Raw genomic sequence first — 20,680 nt, 5'->3', positions numbered from 1 at the left:
TCCGTGGGGAGGAAGGTGATCTCCGCGTCTTACTCTTCCGCCATCTTACCCGGAAGTCTGTTTGTTTGTTTTATGTGCTAATAATTATTGAGAGAGCTGTTTCGAGGTGTGGGCGCACCGTACCAAGGAGTATGGAAGCCTCTTTCTGTACACGCATGAGTTAGCAGAAGAGACATTGTAAATCATTTTTTGATAATTGCCCCCGAGTCACTGCTTGATACAAAGCAATTACTCTGGAGTCTCACTATAAAACAGCCCATGGAATTGGGTGTAAGGAGGGTCTTGGACCCGGGCCAAAGTCATATTAAATGCTGGAAATGCCGGAGAGGCTGAGGGCTAATACTATTCTAACAAGAATGTCAGACATAGACTCCTAGTGCGTGATGATCGTTTGTTGATGACCTAGTGTGTATCAAAATCCGTATTGAGTACTTTATACGTGTCATCATGTTTATTTATCTTAATGCCCCTTTGGGATTGGTTATTTTTAACTCTTTTTTTTTTTTTCTGCCTGAGAAAATAGTCTCAGAGAGAATTGTGTAATTTGCCTGAGGATTTAAAAGGATAGAGCCAGAATTTGCATACAGGAGTCTTACCATTCTTTTGTCCATGGTCTAATGATTTGACTTTCATAGGATGTAGGTGAACCAGAGAACCAATCTCGGAGCTGCGGATATTTAAAGCCAATGGGGCCTGAACATCTACATATCTGAATCCTGCATTTCTCTCTTTTTAGGTCAGGATCGCAGTGAAGCCACTTTGATAAAGAGGTTTAAAGGTGAAGGGGTCCGGTACAAGGCCAAACTGATCGGGATTGATGAGGTTTCCGCAGCTCGGGGAGACAAGTTATGCCAAGACTCCATGATGAAACTCAAGGTACTGCACAAGCATTTTAATTTAAATAGTGTGGGTTTGATATGATTGAGAGGAAGAAATGATTACAGTCATTCTGGTAAACATATTTTTTTATTCATATACTGGTATATTACTTGGTACACTGATGACTCACTGCATTTATTTATTGGGAGGACATGTCAATCATTTAGCAAATGTTTGTTGAGCATCTCCTATGGAGGTATTTTGCTAGCCCCTGGTGTACAGTTTTTGAGCATACCACATTTTATTCAATTGTATCTTCACTGTGCAATGCCTGCAAAAATAAAAGTACAAAAAATCATCAAATTGTGCTGTCACTCAGATTTTATAAATTTTCTACTTTATTTTTAAATAAATTTTATATATTTTACCATATGATGAATATGGTAAAAGATGATATATTAATACAAAAGCTGATTTTATTCATTCTTGAAATTTCTATTAATGTCCCCCAAATACTTTAAAGGGAAAATGTTATAAAAAGTGATATGTAACTAGATATTGACATTTGGTGGTATCACAAAGAGATTGATGAGTTTAAATGCTTTAAAGAAGGCTTTTCATTGAGAAAACTAAGAAAGAAATTGAGAAAAATTTTAATATGCAAAATAAGAAAATTATGTTATTAAATAGCCTTTAAAAACATACAAAATTGAACATTGTTTGTTCCCAGATTCTGGTCTCCATGTAGTCTATGTCTCTTTTTTTAAAAAGTAATATAAAATATTAGAAAAACAGATGATTTAGCAAGAAGTTTACAAGCTATCTTATGCATTTAAGACCTATAATTTAATTATTTTCCTAATTATAGAATTCAAAAAATGCTCATTGTAAAAATTTTGAAAGTACAGAAAAGTATCAGGGATAATTAAACTTATCCACAATCCCACCACAAAAAGAAAAATCAGTATCAGCATTTTTGTGTGTAACTAACACTCTCTCTTTGTATTTTTATATACATTTGTGTATATGTATATGAATCATACACATATATGTAGTGTAATTGGAATTGCTATTTATAGTTTCATATCTTGTTTTCTTTCTCCCTAATAATATAACATGAGCATTTTTTCATATCTTCTAATAGTCCCTGAGGATACAACTTGGTCAATGTAATTTTTTTTAATGTAAGAAAAAGGGAAGAAAAGAAAAGGAAAGAAAAAAGAAAAGAAGGCTGGCCAAGTGCCTACTAATATTAAATGAGACAATATCTCTAAGACACCCTCTACATTGCCTTTTCTTTGATAGATGCTTAATAAAGCACAGGTATTAATTTTTTTTATACTGTACACATTTTCTCAACAGTTTAACATGTATATCAGATGCTAAGACTCCCTGTAGTATAGCTGTAGGAATCATTCTTTTTAAAAACTCTTAATTTTCTAAACTGTGTATCATTACTTTCTTTTTTTTTTTTTTAGCTGTTACACAACAAACTTTATTTTAATAGTTATGAATCTACTACAAGGCATACTAGAAAAAGGTATAAAAGACAGTAAAATCATGAGTTCACAGATTGTCTCCTTGGAAGAGGTTAATGTATCCTTTAATAAAAAATAATTAAGCGGGACTTCCCTGGTGGTGCAGTGGATAAGACTCCACGCTCCCAATGCAGGGGGCCCGGGTTTGATCCCTGGTCAGGGAACTAGATCCCACATGCATACAACTAAGAGTTCGCATGCCGCAACTAAGACTTGATGCAACCAAATAAATAAATATTTAAAAATAATAATAATAATAATTAAACAATATTATAAGATTTTAGGACAGTCCAGTAATGAGCCCCCTTCTGCCAAGTTCAAGTCTGAGTGATAAATACACAAAGGAGTCCAACAGGAAGAATTCTAAATTCCAGCTTCATGACTGATAAATGCTGGTCTGGAGGATGTGACATAGACACACAGCCACAGGGCATCCTTGAAAGAGACAGGCCACTCCACTTGGTTTGTGGGGTAGTTGGATAACTGCAGCGCTCCATGTTCACCCACCCTGACCCCTACTCTGCCCCAGAGCAGGACTGTGATTCACTCATGAGATCAGACCAGAACGCATCCTCTCTACCAGAGGGTAGATTGCAGAGAGAGAACCCAGAAAGACTAAGCCAAGGAGACCCTAGTCAAGAATGGGGATAAAGGCCTGGATCTTGATTCTTGCTGAAGTTGCTCCTCTGAGTATGAGGCCAGGCAAATGGAGATTTGCTTTTGACAAATATTAATTGAAAGACATCAAGAAACTCTCCAGTGGCCTGGTTCTCACCCAGAGCCACAAGTCTGCTGTGAGCAAGAAAGAGGCTGGTGCATCTTCCCCCAGCATCCTGGTAGATAGCGTTCACCAGGCATGGGTCACAGAGCACCTCACTGACAGCTGCCTTCATAGAAGCATGGAAGTCGCAGCGTATGTGAGACAGGAGTTGGCCTGTGTGCCCTGAAGTTCTCCCTCAGGATTAACACTGGGCCAGGCTAGCTGTACCAGGCCTGGCCAGGATTGCCGACCTTGCGTGTGGGGGTGGGGTGGGGGGAGAGGGGGGTGTTACCTGCAGTGAAGTACCCCATCTGTCACCCCTTATAACTGTGAGGTCCCCAAAGCCCTGGAGAGTTGGTCCAACCATAACACGCTCCTGTCAAATGCTCTGAACTTGTTGATGGTTCTTGGTTCCCAGACAATTGTCTTTCATTATTTGCAAGTTGCAGAGAAGAATGTTGACATTTCTGCTCCCTGTAGTGTTTCTTTAAGAAACACAGAAACATAAAGGATAGATTCTCCATTTGGCCACTTGCCCAGGAAGGAAAGACAAAGAAGTACAAAATGCCTGTTAGCCTTGCAAAAGGCCCACTTGTTCATGTCAGGCCATAGGAGAAAAAAATTTTTTTAATCTGTTTTTCTTTGCTAGGCTTTCTGAAGCTGGCGCCTCTTCCTGTTTTAGAGAGTTTTCTCTTGGATTATAGAGTTGTTTGTTTTTTTTTTTTTTCTTTTGCGGTACACGGGCCTCTCACTCTTGTGGCCTCTCCTGTTGCGGAGCACAGGCTCCGGACGCGCAGGCTCAGCGGCCATGGCTCGTGGGCCCAGCTGCTCCGCGGCATGTGGGATCCTCCCGGACCGGGGCACGAACCCGTGTCCCCTGCATCGGCAGGCGGACTCCCAACCACTGCGCCACCAGGGAAGCCCTGGATTATAGAGATTTAAGAGGGGATTCATAATGTGAGTATGAGTGAGCCATTGCCTGTCCACCAGCGAAGGCTCCTTGTCATTGTATCTTAATTTAGTCAACAACACACTTTTACATATATTATCTCTTTCGCTCTTATGAGGTAGCTATTAGCCTCCCTGTTTTGTAAATAAGAAATCTGAGGCTCACGGAAGTTGTAGGATTTGCCCCAGAACCTTCATTTAATCTGGGATAAGCCCAGAATTCAAGCCTGTATCTCCAGATGCCCAGTGTTTGATAAGACATAGTTTAGTGCTTCGTTCTATTCTGTTTTTTATCTGCGTTGAATCTATCCTGGTTCCCCAACTAGAGTTTAAGCTCCTACCAGTAAGCTACATAGCCCCACATCCTTGACTTCCAAAGCAGTCAACTTTCAGAGGTATCGGGCAAAATGGTGGTGGTTGAAGCTATGGGAGAGATGGGCTGATGACAGAGCCCTAAGTAAATCTATTAGTCAGGGTCCTGTAAGAAACAGCCAGCCTGACTAGGTCAGATGAGGATACTTTAAGGCAGGAGCGACATACAAAGGTTAGGCAAGGTTAAGGTAGCAAACAAGAGCTGGTGAGGCACTGGAAACTGAAAACAGTGGGAAGCTGTTACCATCCTAGGATGAGATCTATTTACTGGAACCCAGGGAGGGCGAGATTGAGGACAAAGTCCCTTCCCTCGCCAAGCAAAACTAAGCTACTCCTGGAGATTGTAGAACAAGGATGGGAAGGAGGCTGGATGAAATACCCTGACCTCTCTCCTTCCACCCTCTGATCTCCTGTCTGTGCCTTCCTGGGTGGAATCCAGAGGGCAGGAAGCTCAGAGGACCTGGCAATGCAGACCACAGGGGCCAGTCTCTGGGCACAAAGCAGGGCAGAGGAGGATATTTGTATTCTCCTTCTTACCTCGGAAAAGTGAAACTTAGGGTGAGTTTTTCCCCCAAAGATCTACAACTGATAACCAGTAGGGCTGAGATTGGAGACCAGGTTTAGTTCACGGAGCTTTCTGGAATAGCATTCTAGGTTTTCAGCTGTTCAGGTTGCACACCTGCTTGACGTGTTCCCTGGAGATCACAGTCATCTCATCATGTGCATACACCCTGCTGGGTGAGGTTTCTCAGAGTCCTTTCCTGTGCATCATCGTATTGGATTCTCATGGCAACCCCTGAGCTGGACAGGGCAGGCTATCAACCCTGCCTGGCGTGCCTGACCCCTTCCCTCTGTATAAAATCCTCCAGCAAGATGCTGCCTCTGTGTGACTCCCTTAGGGACACCTGCATCAGTCATTCCATACAGTGCCCAGCACATGGCATTGCTTCATAGAATCAGTATTAGTATTAGAGGTGATGGTCACAGTCATTTGCTGAGCTCTCCTTGCACGCTGCACCCCATGCTAGGTGCGGTGTGTGCACGCTTCACTCTTAGGAAGTAAGAAGTATTCTCATTTTAGAGTTCTCCTTCACTACTGAGTTTGGAAGCTGGTGGTTCCACCCTTTTTCATCCATGCCTCCCCAAAGAGTCCTTCCAGAGGGTTATAATAGAAGGAACCCTAACCCTGGAATTTGAAAGGTCACTGTTTGAATGCCCTCTATATGTCTTCTTAGTTCCTTGAGTTTTGGGGTGTTCACTTGGCCCCCCGATCTTATGTTTGGTCATTTGTAAAATAAGGGAGATAATTTTTCCTTCCCAGGAATGTGGGATGGGCTGAATTGTATAAGAGAACTCCTACCATTTGGTAGGTACCCAAGAAAACATCTGACTCCTTCATTTCCAGGTTGCCAACAGTGACTTTGTAGGTCAGGTGGCTAATATTAGGCACAGAAACCCCAAAAGACACCTACATCCATATCTTCCGATTCCCCAGCCAGCCCTGTCCCTCGGCCCTTCGTCAGTTCTACATAATGGCACTGAATCATCTGTGGGGAGGTTAGCCCCTGCAGTGTGCTGTCTGGTGGCAGGCTTGCTTGGACTTCATGCAGTTTTTCAGGGCTTAACTCAGAGTCCTGTCTCTCAACATGTCTGATAAAATTGGAGTTTTATTTCCCCAAGGATCACACCATGTGGATCATCCTTCTCTCTTGCATTTGTCCTGGGAAGCTGTACCATTCGCAGCCCCAAGCAGAAGTGCTCCTGAAACATGCACGCTGGCTCTTTCCATCCCTCTTTATCTGCAGCCACCTTCTGCCAGGGAGGGAGTTCTTTGACAGCCACTTGGTCAGCATCCCTATGTGCTGGGAATTAGCACCATTTGATGTTGTGGTAATTCTAAGAGCTAGGGGTTGTTAGGACCATCTTGGAGATGGGGCCATTAAAGCTACTCTTCTTGACCAAAGGTGCAAGCCTCTCCCCACCACGAGCTGTGATGTCTTCATGTTGGGAGGACTTAAACAAGAAAGAGAGGCTCCCTGCCCTTTGACACAGTACTTCCAATGCTTCCATTTATAATGGGGCTTCCATTATGATGGCGCTACTTCTTGTTCTCTCTTTTGCGTAGGCCTGGATAGTGAAGTTGAAGGTTAGGCTGTGTAGGGATGGCAGCATCAGTTATTTTACTCCAAATCCAGCCAGGAACACAGATTTCAAATCAAGTTTTCATAGGTTCGAAGCCTGGCTTGTTCATTACCCAAGTGAGGGGAAAGTCACTTCACTTTTTTGAATGCCTTTTTTATCCCAGGCTCCGTTCTCAACACTGGGCGTGTAGAATGAATAAAACAAAGTTCTGTGCCCAGTTGAGCTTTTGTTCTGTTGGGCAGAGGCAGACAGTCAACAGATGAATATACAATATGCCAGTGGGTACAGCGAGAAAAAAAGATGCAGGGGGAAAGAATGGGATGCAGTTTGGTGTGGAGAGTGGAGGGGTCAGAGGCCGTATCTCTGATCAGGTGACATGAAGAGAAATAAGAACTACCCCTGGGATTGCAAAGACATACGTTGACCCTTATCCTATGTCCTTAAAACCATCCCTCAGTGAATTTATGGGAAAGCAAGCAGCACGCTGAGGAATCTAGAAACCTTTGAACAAGAGGAAGGGTTAAAGAGACAGGAGACTTCGCTTTGGGGTGAGTCACTCTCTTTAACTATTTAGAGGGCAGTCATTGGAGGAGGAATCTTATGTCAGTGAGTACCATTCCTGAAGGGTCAAAAGAGGAACACTGGGTAGGGTTACAGGAACGAGATCTGGGCTCGCTAGAAAGAAGACACACATAAAGGAATAATAACTGCCCCCTGCACCAAGAGGCTTGAGAGTGGACCTGTGGTCTCAACTTTCTCACCAGCTCTCTGTACCATCTTGGGACTGTCCACCCAGCTTTTCAGACATCAGTTTTCTCATCTGTTGGTAGCGAAATTTGGACTGATTAGTTTGAAGGTTTTCTCTGACTTCAACATTCTGTACATCCACATGTCAGAGGTGCTTGAGAATGAATGGGAGACTCTCGAGGGAGTGAATTTCCTACTGCTAGGTACCAAACAGGAACTGGACCTCGAACGCTAAGGGACAGTCATTCATTTACTAGAAGAAATTAATTTTTATGACATCCCTACAGTGTACTAGGTGTCGTGCTAGGTACTTTCCGTAAGTTTTCATTTAATTCTCTCAAACATGCAAGAGAAGTATTTACACTTGAGAAAGTAGAGTGGAGAGTTAAGTCATTTGTCCAAGATCACAGCCAGGAGTATAATCCAGGTGTTTCCATTCCGCAGACTATTTCCAGTACCCAAAGGGAGGATAATCACACGACCTCAGGAGAATGCCCTTTCCTTGTGCCTTGTGCCTTCTGATCATACCTCTCACTCATACCTGAGACTGAGGTTTGAGAACATGCTGTTCTGAGAACAGCACAAAGGACTTTTGGAAGTATGAAATCATAATTATTTTAGACTTCTCTACTCCTAAAGAAGTCCAGAATGATAACTGTTGAGAATTGGGCTTACTCACCCTCTGTGGAGGCTAATAGGGATGAAGGGGCTGGAAGCCTCAAAACATCTAATGCAGAGTCTGCAATAGCCCTGGAGCGTAAATCCCTTGACTGTCCTCATTCTCTGAGTTGTACCCTAATATGATGCCCATGCTTGCCTGTAATTGGCCACCACAGAGGCTGATTTATAAAGCAAGTGTCGGGGCTTCCCTGGTGGCGCAGTGGTTGAGAGTCTGCCTGCCAATGCAGGGGACACGGGTTCGTGCCCTGGTCCGGGAAGATCCCACATGCCGTGCAGCGGGTGGGCCCGTGAGCCATGGCCGCTGAGCCTGTGCATCCGGAGCCTGTGCTCTACAACGGGGGACGCCACAACAGTGAGAGGCCTGTGTACAGCAAAAAAAAAAAAAAAAAAAAAAAAGCAAGTGTCTTTACTCTTAACTTGCATAATATCAACTTTGGTGAGGACTCTTGATAGCACATTCATGTAACAATAATTTCCTGAATGTCCCCTGACCTTCAGGGACTGTCCTGGGTACGAGGAAGAGAGCAGTGAGCAGAGTAACATACCTACCTTTTGTGACATCTACCTTCTAATTGACTCATACACATATCTTCAGTTTACAAAAAATTTGGAAAAGTGGGGAAACAGATTTTTGAGAAATGGAATGCGCTTGGTAGGTACTTTCCTTGAAAGCACAGGAATGATTGGAAAAATCGTAGAAGAACATACAAAATGTGTGGGTAAAAACTGCAAACCTTAGACATAAGACCATCACATTTTTCCAAACAAAATTGAGACATGCCGTCTGGCAATATTTTTTCTTTTCTTTCTGATCTCTAAAATTAATTCATATGAAAGCTTTTCCCAGAAGTATAAAATTAAAATCACATTTAGGAATGTATTCCATGACTCATCTTTATTTAAAAGGTTAAAACCATATCTAATACGAAACCCAGCAAAGATTTTAACAAGAGGACCATATTCTGTTTATCCTAGGGTCTCGAATTCTGAACTAAGCCTCTAGGCACAAAGTAGGCACTCTATCAATCTTGGTTTGTCCAATGAATACATGTTCAAATATCTATTTCTACAGTTTCCGAGCAGTGAGGACAAGTATTACCCTAAAACATCAAGAAAATGCAAGCCCGTCGGGGAAGGCAGCATGGAAGTGGGGAGGGAATGGAGTGTGCATAATTGGTGGCTTCAGTTCATGATATCTGACATGCCTTTGCTTTGGGACCGGAGGGAATTTTCAAATGAAAACACTAAAGTAAAAACCACATCCTTCCTTTCAACAGGGCGTTGTTGCTGGCGCTCGTTCCAAAGGAGAACACAAACAGAAAATCTTTTTAACCATCTCCTTTGGAGGAATCAAAATCTTTGATGAGAAGACAGGGGTAAGTAAAAGAATAACATGGCATGGTGAAATTGAATCCACTGACAGATGTGCCCTTAAAAGCCTTTGCTCTCTGGGCAGGGATATCAAACAAGCATAAAAACAGATAAAGCAACTGACAAACTTGATCAACTGTGATTGTCCATCAAAGGGAGGCCCTTTCCTGACTTGGCCACAGTGTGACTGCACCAACACAGTGTGACTGTGTTTCTTACAGTGTAATTGGGATAAAAGTGTCACACAGTCCTGGTAATGCAATAGGGAGATTGATGTGCTTTGACGAGCGGTGGGTAATGTGACAGTTTAAGTTAAATTTCTTTGTGTGCTGGCAACTTTAATGACATGCATCCTAGAGGGAGACGCACGAGGGTCATTTGACGTGGTCAAAGCATCCAGACTCTCTTGAGTTGAACCTGTGGTACCTTGCAATTGCTGTCATCAAAAAGAATAAATGGAGTTTTCAGTCTTGAAAAAAATCTATCACTGCATGATCAGGAAATGTAAGGGCTGATCTGTTTGTTAAACCCACTGAAGTAGTGGTTTGTATTTTCATCAACCTCCCGGCAGCAGTTAGCTCCCAGCTTCATCCCCAGGACTTGCCTTGCATTGTTGGCCTTGTTCATTGATGGTAAGGGAAAAACAGAAAAGCGTTCTGTTCTTTGATCTGTTTTGTCCAGCGAGCAAGAGTCAAATGGACATGTTTTCCTTTTATTCATTCAATGCTTTATATAGCTTCTAACACACCTCCACCTATATCACCTCCTTTGAACTTCACAGGTAATTTGTCAAGCACTGTATAAACAATACTCAACTAGCCAAGTTACCTAACCTTGTCATTTTGCATCCTAATTTTCTCGCCTTTGTTCTGACTCATATTAGGATACCAGTGGGTAGTAGGATGATAATTTAACAGTAAAAAATGGATTTTTCTTGAAGAAAAGTTATTCCTGAATAATAATAGCACAGACAATGGCCAAAAGGTAGAAGCAACCCAACTGTCCATCTGTGAATGAATGGATAGGCAAAATATGATGTGTGTGTGTGTGTATAATGGAATATTATTAAGCAGTAAAAAGGAAGTTCTGACCTATGCTACAACATGGAAGACATTATGCAAAGTAAAAAAAGCCAGTCACACATAGACAAATTCAGTAGGATTCCACTTAAATGAGATATCTAGAGAGTCACATTCACAGAGACAGAAAGTAGAATGGTGGTTGACTGGGCCTGGGGGGAGGGGTGATAAAGAGTTAGTGTTTAATGAGTACAGAGTTAAAAGTCTGGGGAGAGGGAAACAGTGCTGGTGATGGATGGCTGTGATGGCTGCTCAACAATATGAATGTACTTTATGCCACTGAACTGTATATATTACCACAATAAAAAAATCTAGTAGTAAAAATTACAATTTGTTGAGTACATACTAGTCACTTTGCATACATTATTCAGTTTTGTCCTCACAAGGGTCCTATGAGAGAGTAATAATAACAGGTACTGCATCAAGCACATAGTATGTTCCAGTCATTGTTGTACGACCTTTAGAAGTACCCATCCATTTAATCCTTACAACAACCCTATGAGTAGATAGTGTTGTTATCTCCATTTTATAGTTGAAGATATTAAGGAGAGAAAAGGATATGTAACTTGCTGGAAGTAGGTGGTGGTGGAGACAGGATTACAACCTAGGCGGTCTGGCTTATGAGTCCAACCACAATGTCTGTTATCTCTCAGGGTAAGTGACTTTCTCATGTTCATCCAGCATGTAGGAGGCAGAGCTGGGATTTAGCCTCCAGCTGACCTGAGTCAAAAATCAAAGCAATTGACCTCTATGTTATAGGAAAGGTGGACCTACCTGGGGATGCCTTGGTAAAGGGAGTTTAGAATGAGGGCACAAGCATCAGTAGTCAAGGAGCTTGAAGGCAGCAAGATTAAGAGCCTAATGTAAGCCTCTTCTGCTTTAATAAAAGTATGGTTTCTAAAATGAGGGAAGATTTTCCTTTTCCTGGGCAGACTATAGTTTGGAGACCTGTGCTCAGTTCTGAACCTCACATTTTAGAAAAGATATAATTGAATCAAAGTATATCCTGATGAGGGGACCAGGGCAGTTGGGGGACTGAAAACTATGCTGGGCCAACACTTCTGAACACAGATGTGGCCACGTGGGATCCTGGGTGACACACAGGAGGCAGAGAGCTTTGGGCTTGTAGAAACTTGGAGGATATCATTGACCCCTTAGCATCCTTCATGGTAGGGATCCAAGGAGCGTGGATCAAGCCTAACTGAGAGATGCTTTCACAAGGATTTATATGCCCAATATACGTCACCATCTCTAGTCTCTTCCCAAGTCCATGCTGCCCATCACATGACACTGGCATCACCAAAGGGACTGGAGTAAAGCAGAGTATCAGATATTTTATTTTGTCTAGGGCCATGTTTTTGGCTTTGCTTTTCCATCATGTACCCTACCATCAAATAGTTCTCATCACCAAACTTTAACTAATGAGAAGAGGTAGTTTATATTCTTTACCTTTCTCTAAATCCTCACTCAAGGATGGCTAACCTGGCCCCGAAGAAAGATACCACCAAACCGTATAATGTGATTTTTTTGATTCTTTATCTGGACACAAAGAGAACAGCAGTAAAGTCATTATTTCAGCTCAAAGCCATTTGGCTTTGTTGAATAAAAATGTCATCTCCTAGTGGAGAATCGGGATGAAGGCAAAGTTAAATGTTTTCTGTCTGGCTTAGCCTGCTCCAGTTCTGTTTGATTAACCTTAGGCCCTGTATCATTGGGCTTCTGCTACCCTAGCTTGTTAATTTGTCTCAGCACAAGCCTGGGGAGTGGAGAGAATCAAACGTTTAAGCCTGAAGTAGAGAGGATGGTGGGAGCAAGGCCCTCCATATTAATAGCGTTCATCTCTCCAAAGAGTTGTCTAGGAGAAAAAGAAGCTGACTTGTTCTGCGTGACTCAAGGGACAGAACCGAGACCAGGTGACAGAAGTTTCTAGGAAGCAGTTTCAGTTTATGAGGAAGAAGAATTTCCTGCAAGTCAGAGCTGTTCAGCATGTAGATGGACCACCTTCTGTGCAAGGGAGTTCACCAGCCCTAGGAGGATTCAAGCATATTATGGGGATATTTTGGAAGGAAGTCAAGTAGAAGGTGAGATGTTGACCATAGTCACATCTTCGGGGAATCACCAAACTTGATCCCCCAGACTAGTTTAATAGTCTGTTTCTCCCTTAAAGTCAACCCTATCGATGTGATTTATCTTCAGATAAATGAAGGTTTTTCAAAACCTCCGTTGGAGATTATGAGCAGGAACAGTTTACTAAACCTTTGTCGTTGCACAACAGGGGATCGGCTGAATTACACACGATAAGAGTCTGAGTGAAGTGTTTTGTCCTACATATCAAAGAAATGGAAAACTAGGTCTTTGTCATTTGGAATGACAAATTTTAGTTGTTTATCATGTCTAAAGTATTCCTGCTCAAGCTTGGCTGCACTATGTTTTTCAAAACCAAGAAAAGAAACATTAGCAGAACGTGACAATAGCTACAATTTTAAAAATCCAAAAGCTGTCAGAAGCGTTTTGATCCCAATTAAAGAGACCCTTTGCAGCAATTTACACCTTGTCTTGAATTTCAAAGGGTTCTTGATCCCAAACCTTATGTGAGTAAATTTTATAAGTAGTATGTTGCAGGAAATAAATCAGTAACAAAAGCTGTTCATATGTTCAGATATCTAGGTATTGCTAATATGTCAAAAGGATCAGTGAGAATGCAGAATATGTCATAAATGAACTCACTGTTACTAGTAGTAGTTGTTACTAGTTACTAGTAATAGTAGGAGTGGTAGCAGTAGCAGTAGGAGTAGAAATGGTTTCATGTCAGTATGTTACTAGGTCCTCAAATCAGACCAGTGGACACCAAGGCAGGAATGATGTCATCTTCATTTCACAAATAAGGAAACTGAGATTCTGGGAGTCTTCCTGACTTGGCTAGAGACTCAGATCAGACCTTCCAACCCCAAATCCTATGTCTTTCCAGGGAAGCTCACTAGCTTTCTTCTCTCCCCACTTATAATTTTATTCCATAGAATTATTATAATTTGTGCCATTAAAAAAATCAGAAATATTGGGACTTCCCTGGTGGCTCAGTGGTTAAGAATCTGCCTGCCAACGCAGGGGACACAGGTTTGAGCCTTGGTCTGGGAAGATCACACATGCCGCGGAGCAACTAAGACTGTTCACCACAACTACTGAGCCTGTGCTCTAGAGCCCATGAGCCACAACTACTGAGCCCGCATGCCGCAACTACTGAAGACATGCACCTAGAGCCCATGCTCCGCAACAAAGAGAAGCCACTGCAATGAGAAGCCCACACACCGCAACAAAGAGTAGCCCCTGCTCACCGCAACTAGAGAAAGCCCACGCGCAGCAACGAAGACCCAACACAGCCAAAAATAAATAAATAAAATTTAAAAAATCATAAATACTGCAGGAGCCTAAAGATGAATCTGTTTCTCAGGATAGAGGGCAGTGGTCTGTATCAACTTTTCTAGATAATGCAACATCTTGTTGCCACAATCACAGATGGATTTTGCTTGTTAATTTAGTTTAGCCAAAACTGATTTGGCACTATTATTTGCAGCATTCTAAGTACATTATAGCAACTCTATGAAGTAAATGCTATTATCATCACCATTTTACAGATGAGAAAACTGAGGTCCACATAATTAATTACACAGCTCTCAAGTGGCAGAGCTGAGATTCAAACCCAGGTCGTCTCGTCCAGAGTACTTAATGCTAGTATATCACACCTTTCTTAGTGTGTTTGGGCTGCTATAACCAAAATATTAGAAACTAGGTGGCTTATAAACAGCAGATGTTTATTTCACAGTCCTAGAGGCTGCAAAGTCCAGGATCATAGCCCCAGGATTTGGTGTCTGGTGAGAGCCCACTTCCTCATAGATGGTGCCTTTTTCTGTGTCCTCTTATGATGCAAGGGGGAGAGGGGGAGGATGCTTACTAGGACCTTTTTTATAAGGTCACTAATCCCATGTATAAGGGCTCCACCCTCATGACCTAATAAGCTCTCAAAGGCCCCACCTCCTAATACCATCACCTTGAGGGTTAAAATTTCAGCATATGAAATTGGAGGGGATATAAACATTTCAGACCATAGCAATATCAAAGTTTATAAACGATTTCCTTTTATATGTATTAGAGCAGATTGAATATTATCCCTGTCTTACTGTCACCATTATTCACTTTCATTTTAATGAGCTTTCCTGAATGAAGATAAAAGGGGTGGAGTTACAACTGGGACTGTCTTGTGGATAGAATGTTGGCAGTGTAACCAGTACATGATCAGGCAAGAGCATGTCGGATGCCTGTTTTACGCCACATGATTATCTGTTTCCTGAGGATTCAAAGATGAAGAAGATGTGTCCTTGCCCCTGAGGTGTTCACAGTCTGGTGGTGAAACCAGATTCACAAAATGAACTGACAGCTGCTGAGACACAGGTGTGAATGGAGTTGTCGGTACTCAGGGGATGGAGACCGAGCTTTGCCTGGAATAGTGAGGGGTTTTCACAGAAAAGGGCACACTGACTTGGCAGTGGAGGAGTGAGTTGGAGAGGACCAGGTAAACGAGTCGGGGAAGAGAAAAATGTATTTCTAAATGCACAGATGTCTAAAGGAGAAAGATATGTGTGTGTGTTCATTTTTCCCTTCAGGAAATATTTATTGAACACGTCTATCAACATACATATGAACAAGGCTGTATCTTTTTGTTCATCACTGTTATCTATCTGGTTAGCACATAATGTCCACATAGTAGATGCTCAGTAGTACTTATTGCACAGAAAATAAAATGACTTAGTGATTACGACTCAGCAAATGTACACAGAAAAACTAGGGCATAGCAGGGGGAGAGGTGGAGAGTGGCCCAGGATTGAATATTGTCCCTCATAATAGAGGGGTAATGATGTTTTAACTGTAATGGCTGCACTTACATTTCACGGCTGATTTAATAATTTATTCTTCAGTGAAAACCAGATATCACCTTATTCGTGTCTCTTCAAAAACAAGACTGTTCTTCCTTTATTTCTAACTAGATATTTTGAGTGGACTTGGGGAAAGCAGCTGAGGTGGAGCAAAGGAAACTGGTCCTAGGGAGAGAGACAGGCAGGAAGATGAAGGCATTGCAGAGCAGGATGCTGGGACCTGGGACACCCCTGTCATCCTGAGAGCCATTGAAACAGTACATAGGACTCTCACAAGATGACTAGCCTATAAGCAGGACTGTCTGTAGCAAGCTTTTGTGGATTCTGTCTCATTCAACACCCAACAATTCTTGGAGGTTTTATTACCCCCTTTTTACAGATGAGTCATCCAAGGTACAAGTAGGGTGAGTGGCTTGCCCGAGGCTACTATGAGTAGCAAGAATTGAATTCAAATTCACATGTATAACTCCTAAGCTTGTTTTGTTTCTTTTACTCCAGAGAGTCTCCACTTGACTGGTTCTATCCCCAGAAGGGGCTGCTTTGGAACTTAATGTATGCATTTTGGGTGGTCACGACTTTTGGGGAAGGGGGTGGTGATGCAGGAATTTACTAGGGGCAAGGATGCTAGCCACTCTGCAAAGTACAGGACATTCACACACAACACAAATGTTTCCTGTGCCATATGACTTTAAATGTCTTATCACACATTCATGTAGATGAAAAAACCTGTTTATAATTAGCTGAATCTAAAACCTAACTCTACTTTATCTATAAAAAAGTGATTTTGTACAATATTCGTAGTAGTGAGTTTTCCAGAAATGCAGCTAAACAGAGAGAAAGATGTGCTTTGTTCTGTTGACACCTCATCAAGAGTTGGTCATCACTTTGGAAAACCACTCCCCTGTGATGCTTTTCATATTTTAGTCTCCAGCAGGGCACTACTCCATCAGTTTCATGTATAGCTATCATGTTCACCATAACTGGACTTATATGGTGCATCTTTAAAAATGTCAAATATAAAGGGGAGAGTTGAATGATCTCTTAAAACTGAATTTATTCATTATAAGAAAGCACAAACATAAGACAGTGTCATTATGTTCTTCTATTGTAGTTGTAACTAAGCCTTTATATGTAGAAATTCATATTATTTTTATTAGAAATCCTCTTCTTTTATTTCTCCTTTATAAGTAGGATATTTTGACTTGCTTAAACTTCATGTGTACAGGTAGATTATATAATCATTTCCAGATAATAAAAGAAGAATTACAAAATATTCGTTTATAAGCAGGAGGTGTTGGGTCAGATAAGGTTAAGAATCCCTGTCTAGACCATGCTGCCATTTTCATTGGTTCATTCGTTCATTCATTCCACAAATGCTTATTGAGTGAAAGGGATATTCTACGTGATGGATAGGGATGAACTAGCCTGAAACCTTTTCTTCAAGGAACCTACAACCTAGGAGGCAAGACATATGTATATAACTAAAAACTCAAAGCAAGAATAACAATATGATAAGAGAAAAATACAAAATTATCATAAGAGTTCAAAAGAAGAGATGATTTCTTCCATCTGAAAAGAAATATGGAATGATTTAGGAACAAAGGGCTGAACTTTGAAGGATGGGCAGGGTTTCAAGTGAGAGATGTATGAGGACCAGTATCCAGGCAAAGGGAATTATGGGGAGTGTTTACTAAGGCCCTAAAGTGAGAAAGTCATGAAGAAGGACAGGTGTGGAGAAGAGTTGAGATGTCTGGATATTCTGATTGGAGGATGTGTGATTGCTATCAGTGAGAGAAAACTGAGAGGGTTGGCAGGGCCCTATTGTGAGGCCTGGAATGTACGACTAAAGAGTTTTGGTTGAATCATGTCCATTGCAGCCTGAGTTATTATTCATTGTATTCTGTGGCAGTAGCTATACAGAGGGGTAGGTACAGGGACTCTAAGGCCACCCTCGACCCATCAGATGTCTTTGTGCAAATCAGGGAAAAGTCCCTTTCTTTAAGGCTCATTGCCTGGGATGACTTTTGCTGGGAAACGGTGGCAATAAGTATACATGTTTTTGATGACTATACGATGACTACCTCCACGTAGATCTATGCAGTGTACCCCCTGCCCAGCTGTACGTAGCGGACCTGGGAGTATCATTCGTGCATGCGCAGAATGCCAGGGGTACCATCTTGCCAGTTCCTGTACCGACCATTCACTGCCCAGCTTGCAGGACTAGCAAAAGGAGACCCCTCTGCTCTGTATATCCCTTTGCTCTTCTTCACTCAGGGAACACCTCAAGGTCCAGTAATGTCAATACCAGTAGCAACAGCAACACAGCACAACGATGACCACTTATCAAGCCCTTTCTCAAACCAGGTGCCTTAGTAAACTAAGTGCTTTATGCATTTCATCCTCTGAGCAGTATTCATGTCGGGTCTGTCTGAATCCACAGCCCACACTCCTCACTGGTGTGTTACTGGCACCAGAGAGTGGGCATGGTGGAAGGAGCTGCCTTGGATCCGTTCCTGCCCAGCTACGTGGGCAGCTATCTGTTCCTGCCCAGCTATAAAGCAATTTTTATGAATGACTTTGTATCTCTTTCACTCATCTGTAAGATGGGGATAATCAAAGTACCTATGTCTTAGGATTGGTGCAAGATTAAATGAGGATTTAATTTAATCCCCTAAGACTTAGAATAGTGCCTAGTATAATAAAAAGCTCTAGGTGTTAATATTATATTATTAGCTCTATTATCCCCTCTCTGATATGGACCTTCTTATGTCCTCCCTTCAGAATTAAGAAATCCTTTCATATTCCTCCTACAGCATCCTCTGTTCACCTTTATCACAGCACACAGTTGTCTGTATCAGAATGAGTTGACCCATGCTTCCATCAGACTACAGGCTCCACAAGGCCCCTGGTCTCATCCATTGCTGTATCTGCAGGGTTTCACACGGGTCCTGGTATGTGACAAAGATGCTAATGGCACATTGAAGGAAGAGAGGAAAGTCAGTCAGGGAGAGATGGAACAAAAGCGAGGGAAGGATGGAACAGGAAGTAACGAATAAGTAAACTTATAATGAAATGCTCATTGTCTGGGCTAGATATTGGAGCCCAAGATGCTACGTATCAAAGATGCAAGTTTTGCCATGCAGGCAGTGAGCATGGAAGGAATAATAGATGTGACTCAGAGTACCCTGGTTCTAGGATGTCAGGGGTTGAAGGTCCCTTAGGCATTGACTAACCCACTCATTTACAAGTGAAGAAACTCAGAAGCCAAAGAGAAGAGGCGGCTCCTGAAGGACTTCCCTAGCAGCACAGCGGTTAAGACTCCGCACTCCCAATTCAGGGGGCTTGGGTTCAATCCCTGGTTAGGGAACTAGATCCCACATGCATGGTGCGACTAAGACCTGACACAGCCAAATAAATAAATAAATAAATAAATGTTAAGGGAAAAAGAAGTAAGTGGCTCCTGAGACCTCCCAGCAAAGTGTATACAAAACACCTAGGCTTGAACATCGAACCTGAGTCACTCTCTAATGCCCACAAAACAGGAAGTGGAAAGCATCCTCTTCCCTACCTCCTCTTCCTTACTTTGCCTTCCTTCCTCATTACCTTTTTCTCTTTCTCTCTCTACCATCTCCATATTCTTTGCTCATTTGCTTCAACATTCAGGCTCCCAAAGCCCGACAGCTGCCCCAGGTCCATTTTAATATCAAAGAGACTGAACATCTGAGGGAAAAAATTGGGCCTCTGTATGTTTAGTGTCTTGCTGGGTGATATTGGATTTTAATTTATCACAATGAAAAATCAATTTATAGCTCAAATCCAACATATTTTTAGAAATTGGCCCTGTCCGGAAGCTGCCTCTGTTAGATAATTTAGACGGGGGATAATTCATGACAGGGGAAAAAAATGGATATCCATATTACCCTGGAAGGTGAGACCACGAATGTTTTCAAGCAGATTTGATAAACTCAGAAATGTACTATCTTTCCCTTAATGAATCATTTTATCAATTTTGGTCTTTCAGGAGGTAAAGAGGTACTGCTTTTACATGCTTGGTCTCATTTAATTCAATCCCCTAAGAACTCAGCTAAGAAAGTATTATTTTTCCTGTTAAACAGATGTGGAAACTGAGGCACAGAGAGGTTAAGGGAATTGCACAAGGCTGAATATCCAGCCAATTGCAGAGCCGGGCACTGACTCCGACATGTCAGGGTAATAAGGCCTGTGTTCTTTTCAGTTCCCAGTGTGGTCTCTCTCCTTTTCAAGCGCACACTTAGGGCCTCTGGAAATCAAGTGACCGTGCGTTTATTCTCCAGGGGAGAAATCTAACTGCTCTGAGGGGTTTTGTCATGCAGACCAGCCCTGTGACTAAAGGTTTATCAGCTACTCTTTGGGCCTCTGAGGGGTGTGTGAGCTGCTGCTCAAGGTGGCAGCGCCCGGATGTGCCGTGTGACCTCGGGGATGCATCCTCTGCCTATTCTCTGGGACACTGTCCTCATCTGAACCCTGGGGTCATTCCTCAGCCTTTTTCTTAAAGGTCCAGAGAGTGAGCATAGTGGGCTTTACCATCTCCTGTAACCATTTACTTTGGCCACTGTGATGTGACGGCCCCCGCGGACAATATGTAGACAAAGGAGCTTGGTGTCTGCTGGCTCTGGTCTGGATGATTACCGAGGCGTCTTCTAATCTGCTCATTCTGACCCCGTGACGAGCTCTGTAGGAGAGCAGGATGAGCACCCGCTGAAGATCTCTGGTCTTCATCTCTGGGCCCTTTGTTCCCGGCTCTTTGGTGGCTGACTTTGGGGATGAATGCTTTTTATAAACTTTGATGATAAATATTCAGCTCTGGGAATTGTGTTAGTTATCTCTACCATTTGTGGAGCACCAATTGCCAGACACTGTGCTCGGTTCTTCACATATATGTTTCTCATTGAATTCTTGCAGTCCATTGTTTAGTGACATATTATCATTCCCATTTTACAGATGAGGTGACTCACCCTCAGGGAGGTTCAGTCACTTGACCAGGACTACTCTTAAATTTTGATCTATTTATGTATTCAGCAGATGTTCATTGAGTACCTACTGTGTGCCAAGGAGTATTCTCAGGGGTGTGCAGACATTGGTAAATAAAAGGAAGGCCTCTACCTTGTAGAGTTTACATCCTAATGCGGGGAGACAGACAAGAAACAATAGACATACATAAATAATATACTCTGTTAGAAAGTAATCAGTGCTATGAGAAAAGATAAAAGTATAGCGAGGTCACAGCATTTCCCCACTGTACTTCCTTTCTCCTTG

The 20,680-nt window shown here is 42.3% G+C and overlaps 1 protein-coding gene across 2 annotated transcripts in view; it reads left to right on the top strand.

Moving 5' to 3' along the window:
- DAB1 (DAB adaptor protein 1) overlaps positions 1 to 20,680 on the top strand; it is a 446,271-nt gene that overhangs the window by 297,458 nt on the left and 128,133 nt on the right. For both annotated transcript variants that reach the window (XM_082615228.1, XM_082615227.1), the window contains exons 3-4: positions 737 to 876; positions 9,285 to 9,383. In XM_082615228.1, coding sequence (XP_082471354.1) covers positions 737 to 876; positions 9,285 to 9,383 — 239 coding nt within the window. The remainder of the gene's footprint in view (positions 1 to 736; positions 877 to 9,284; positions 9,384 to 20,680) is intronic.

Source organism: Mesoplodon mirus (assembly GCF_964341445.2).
Source record: "Mesoplodon mirus genome assembly, chromosome: 3".
NCBI lineage: Eukaryota > Metazoa > Chordata > Mammalia > Artiodactyla > Ziphiidae > Mesoplodon > Mesoplodon mirus.
The sequence above is the reverse complement of the archived record's forward strand: the minus strand, read 5'-3'. Positions and strand labels throughout refer to the sequence as shown.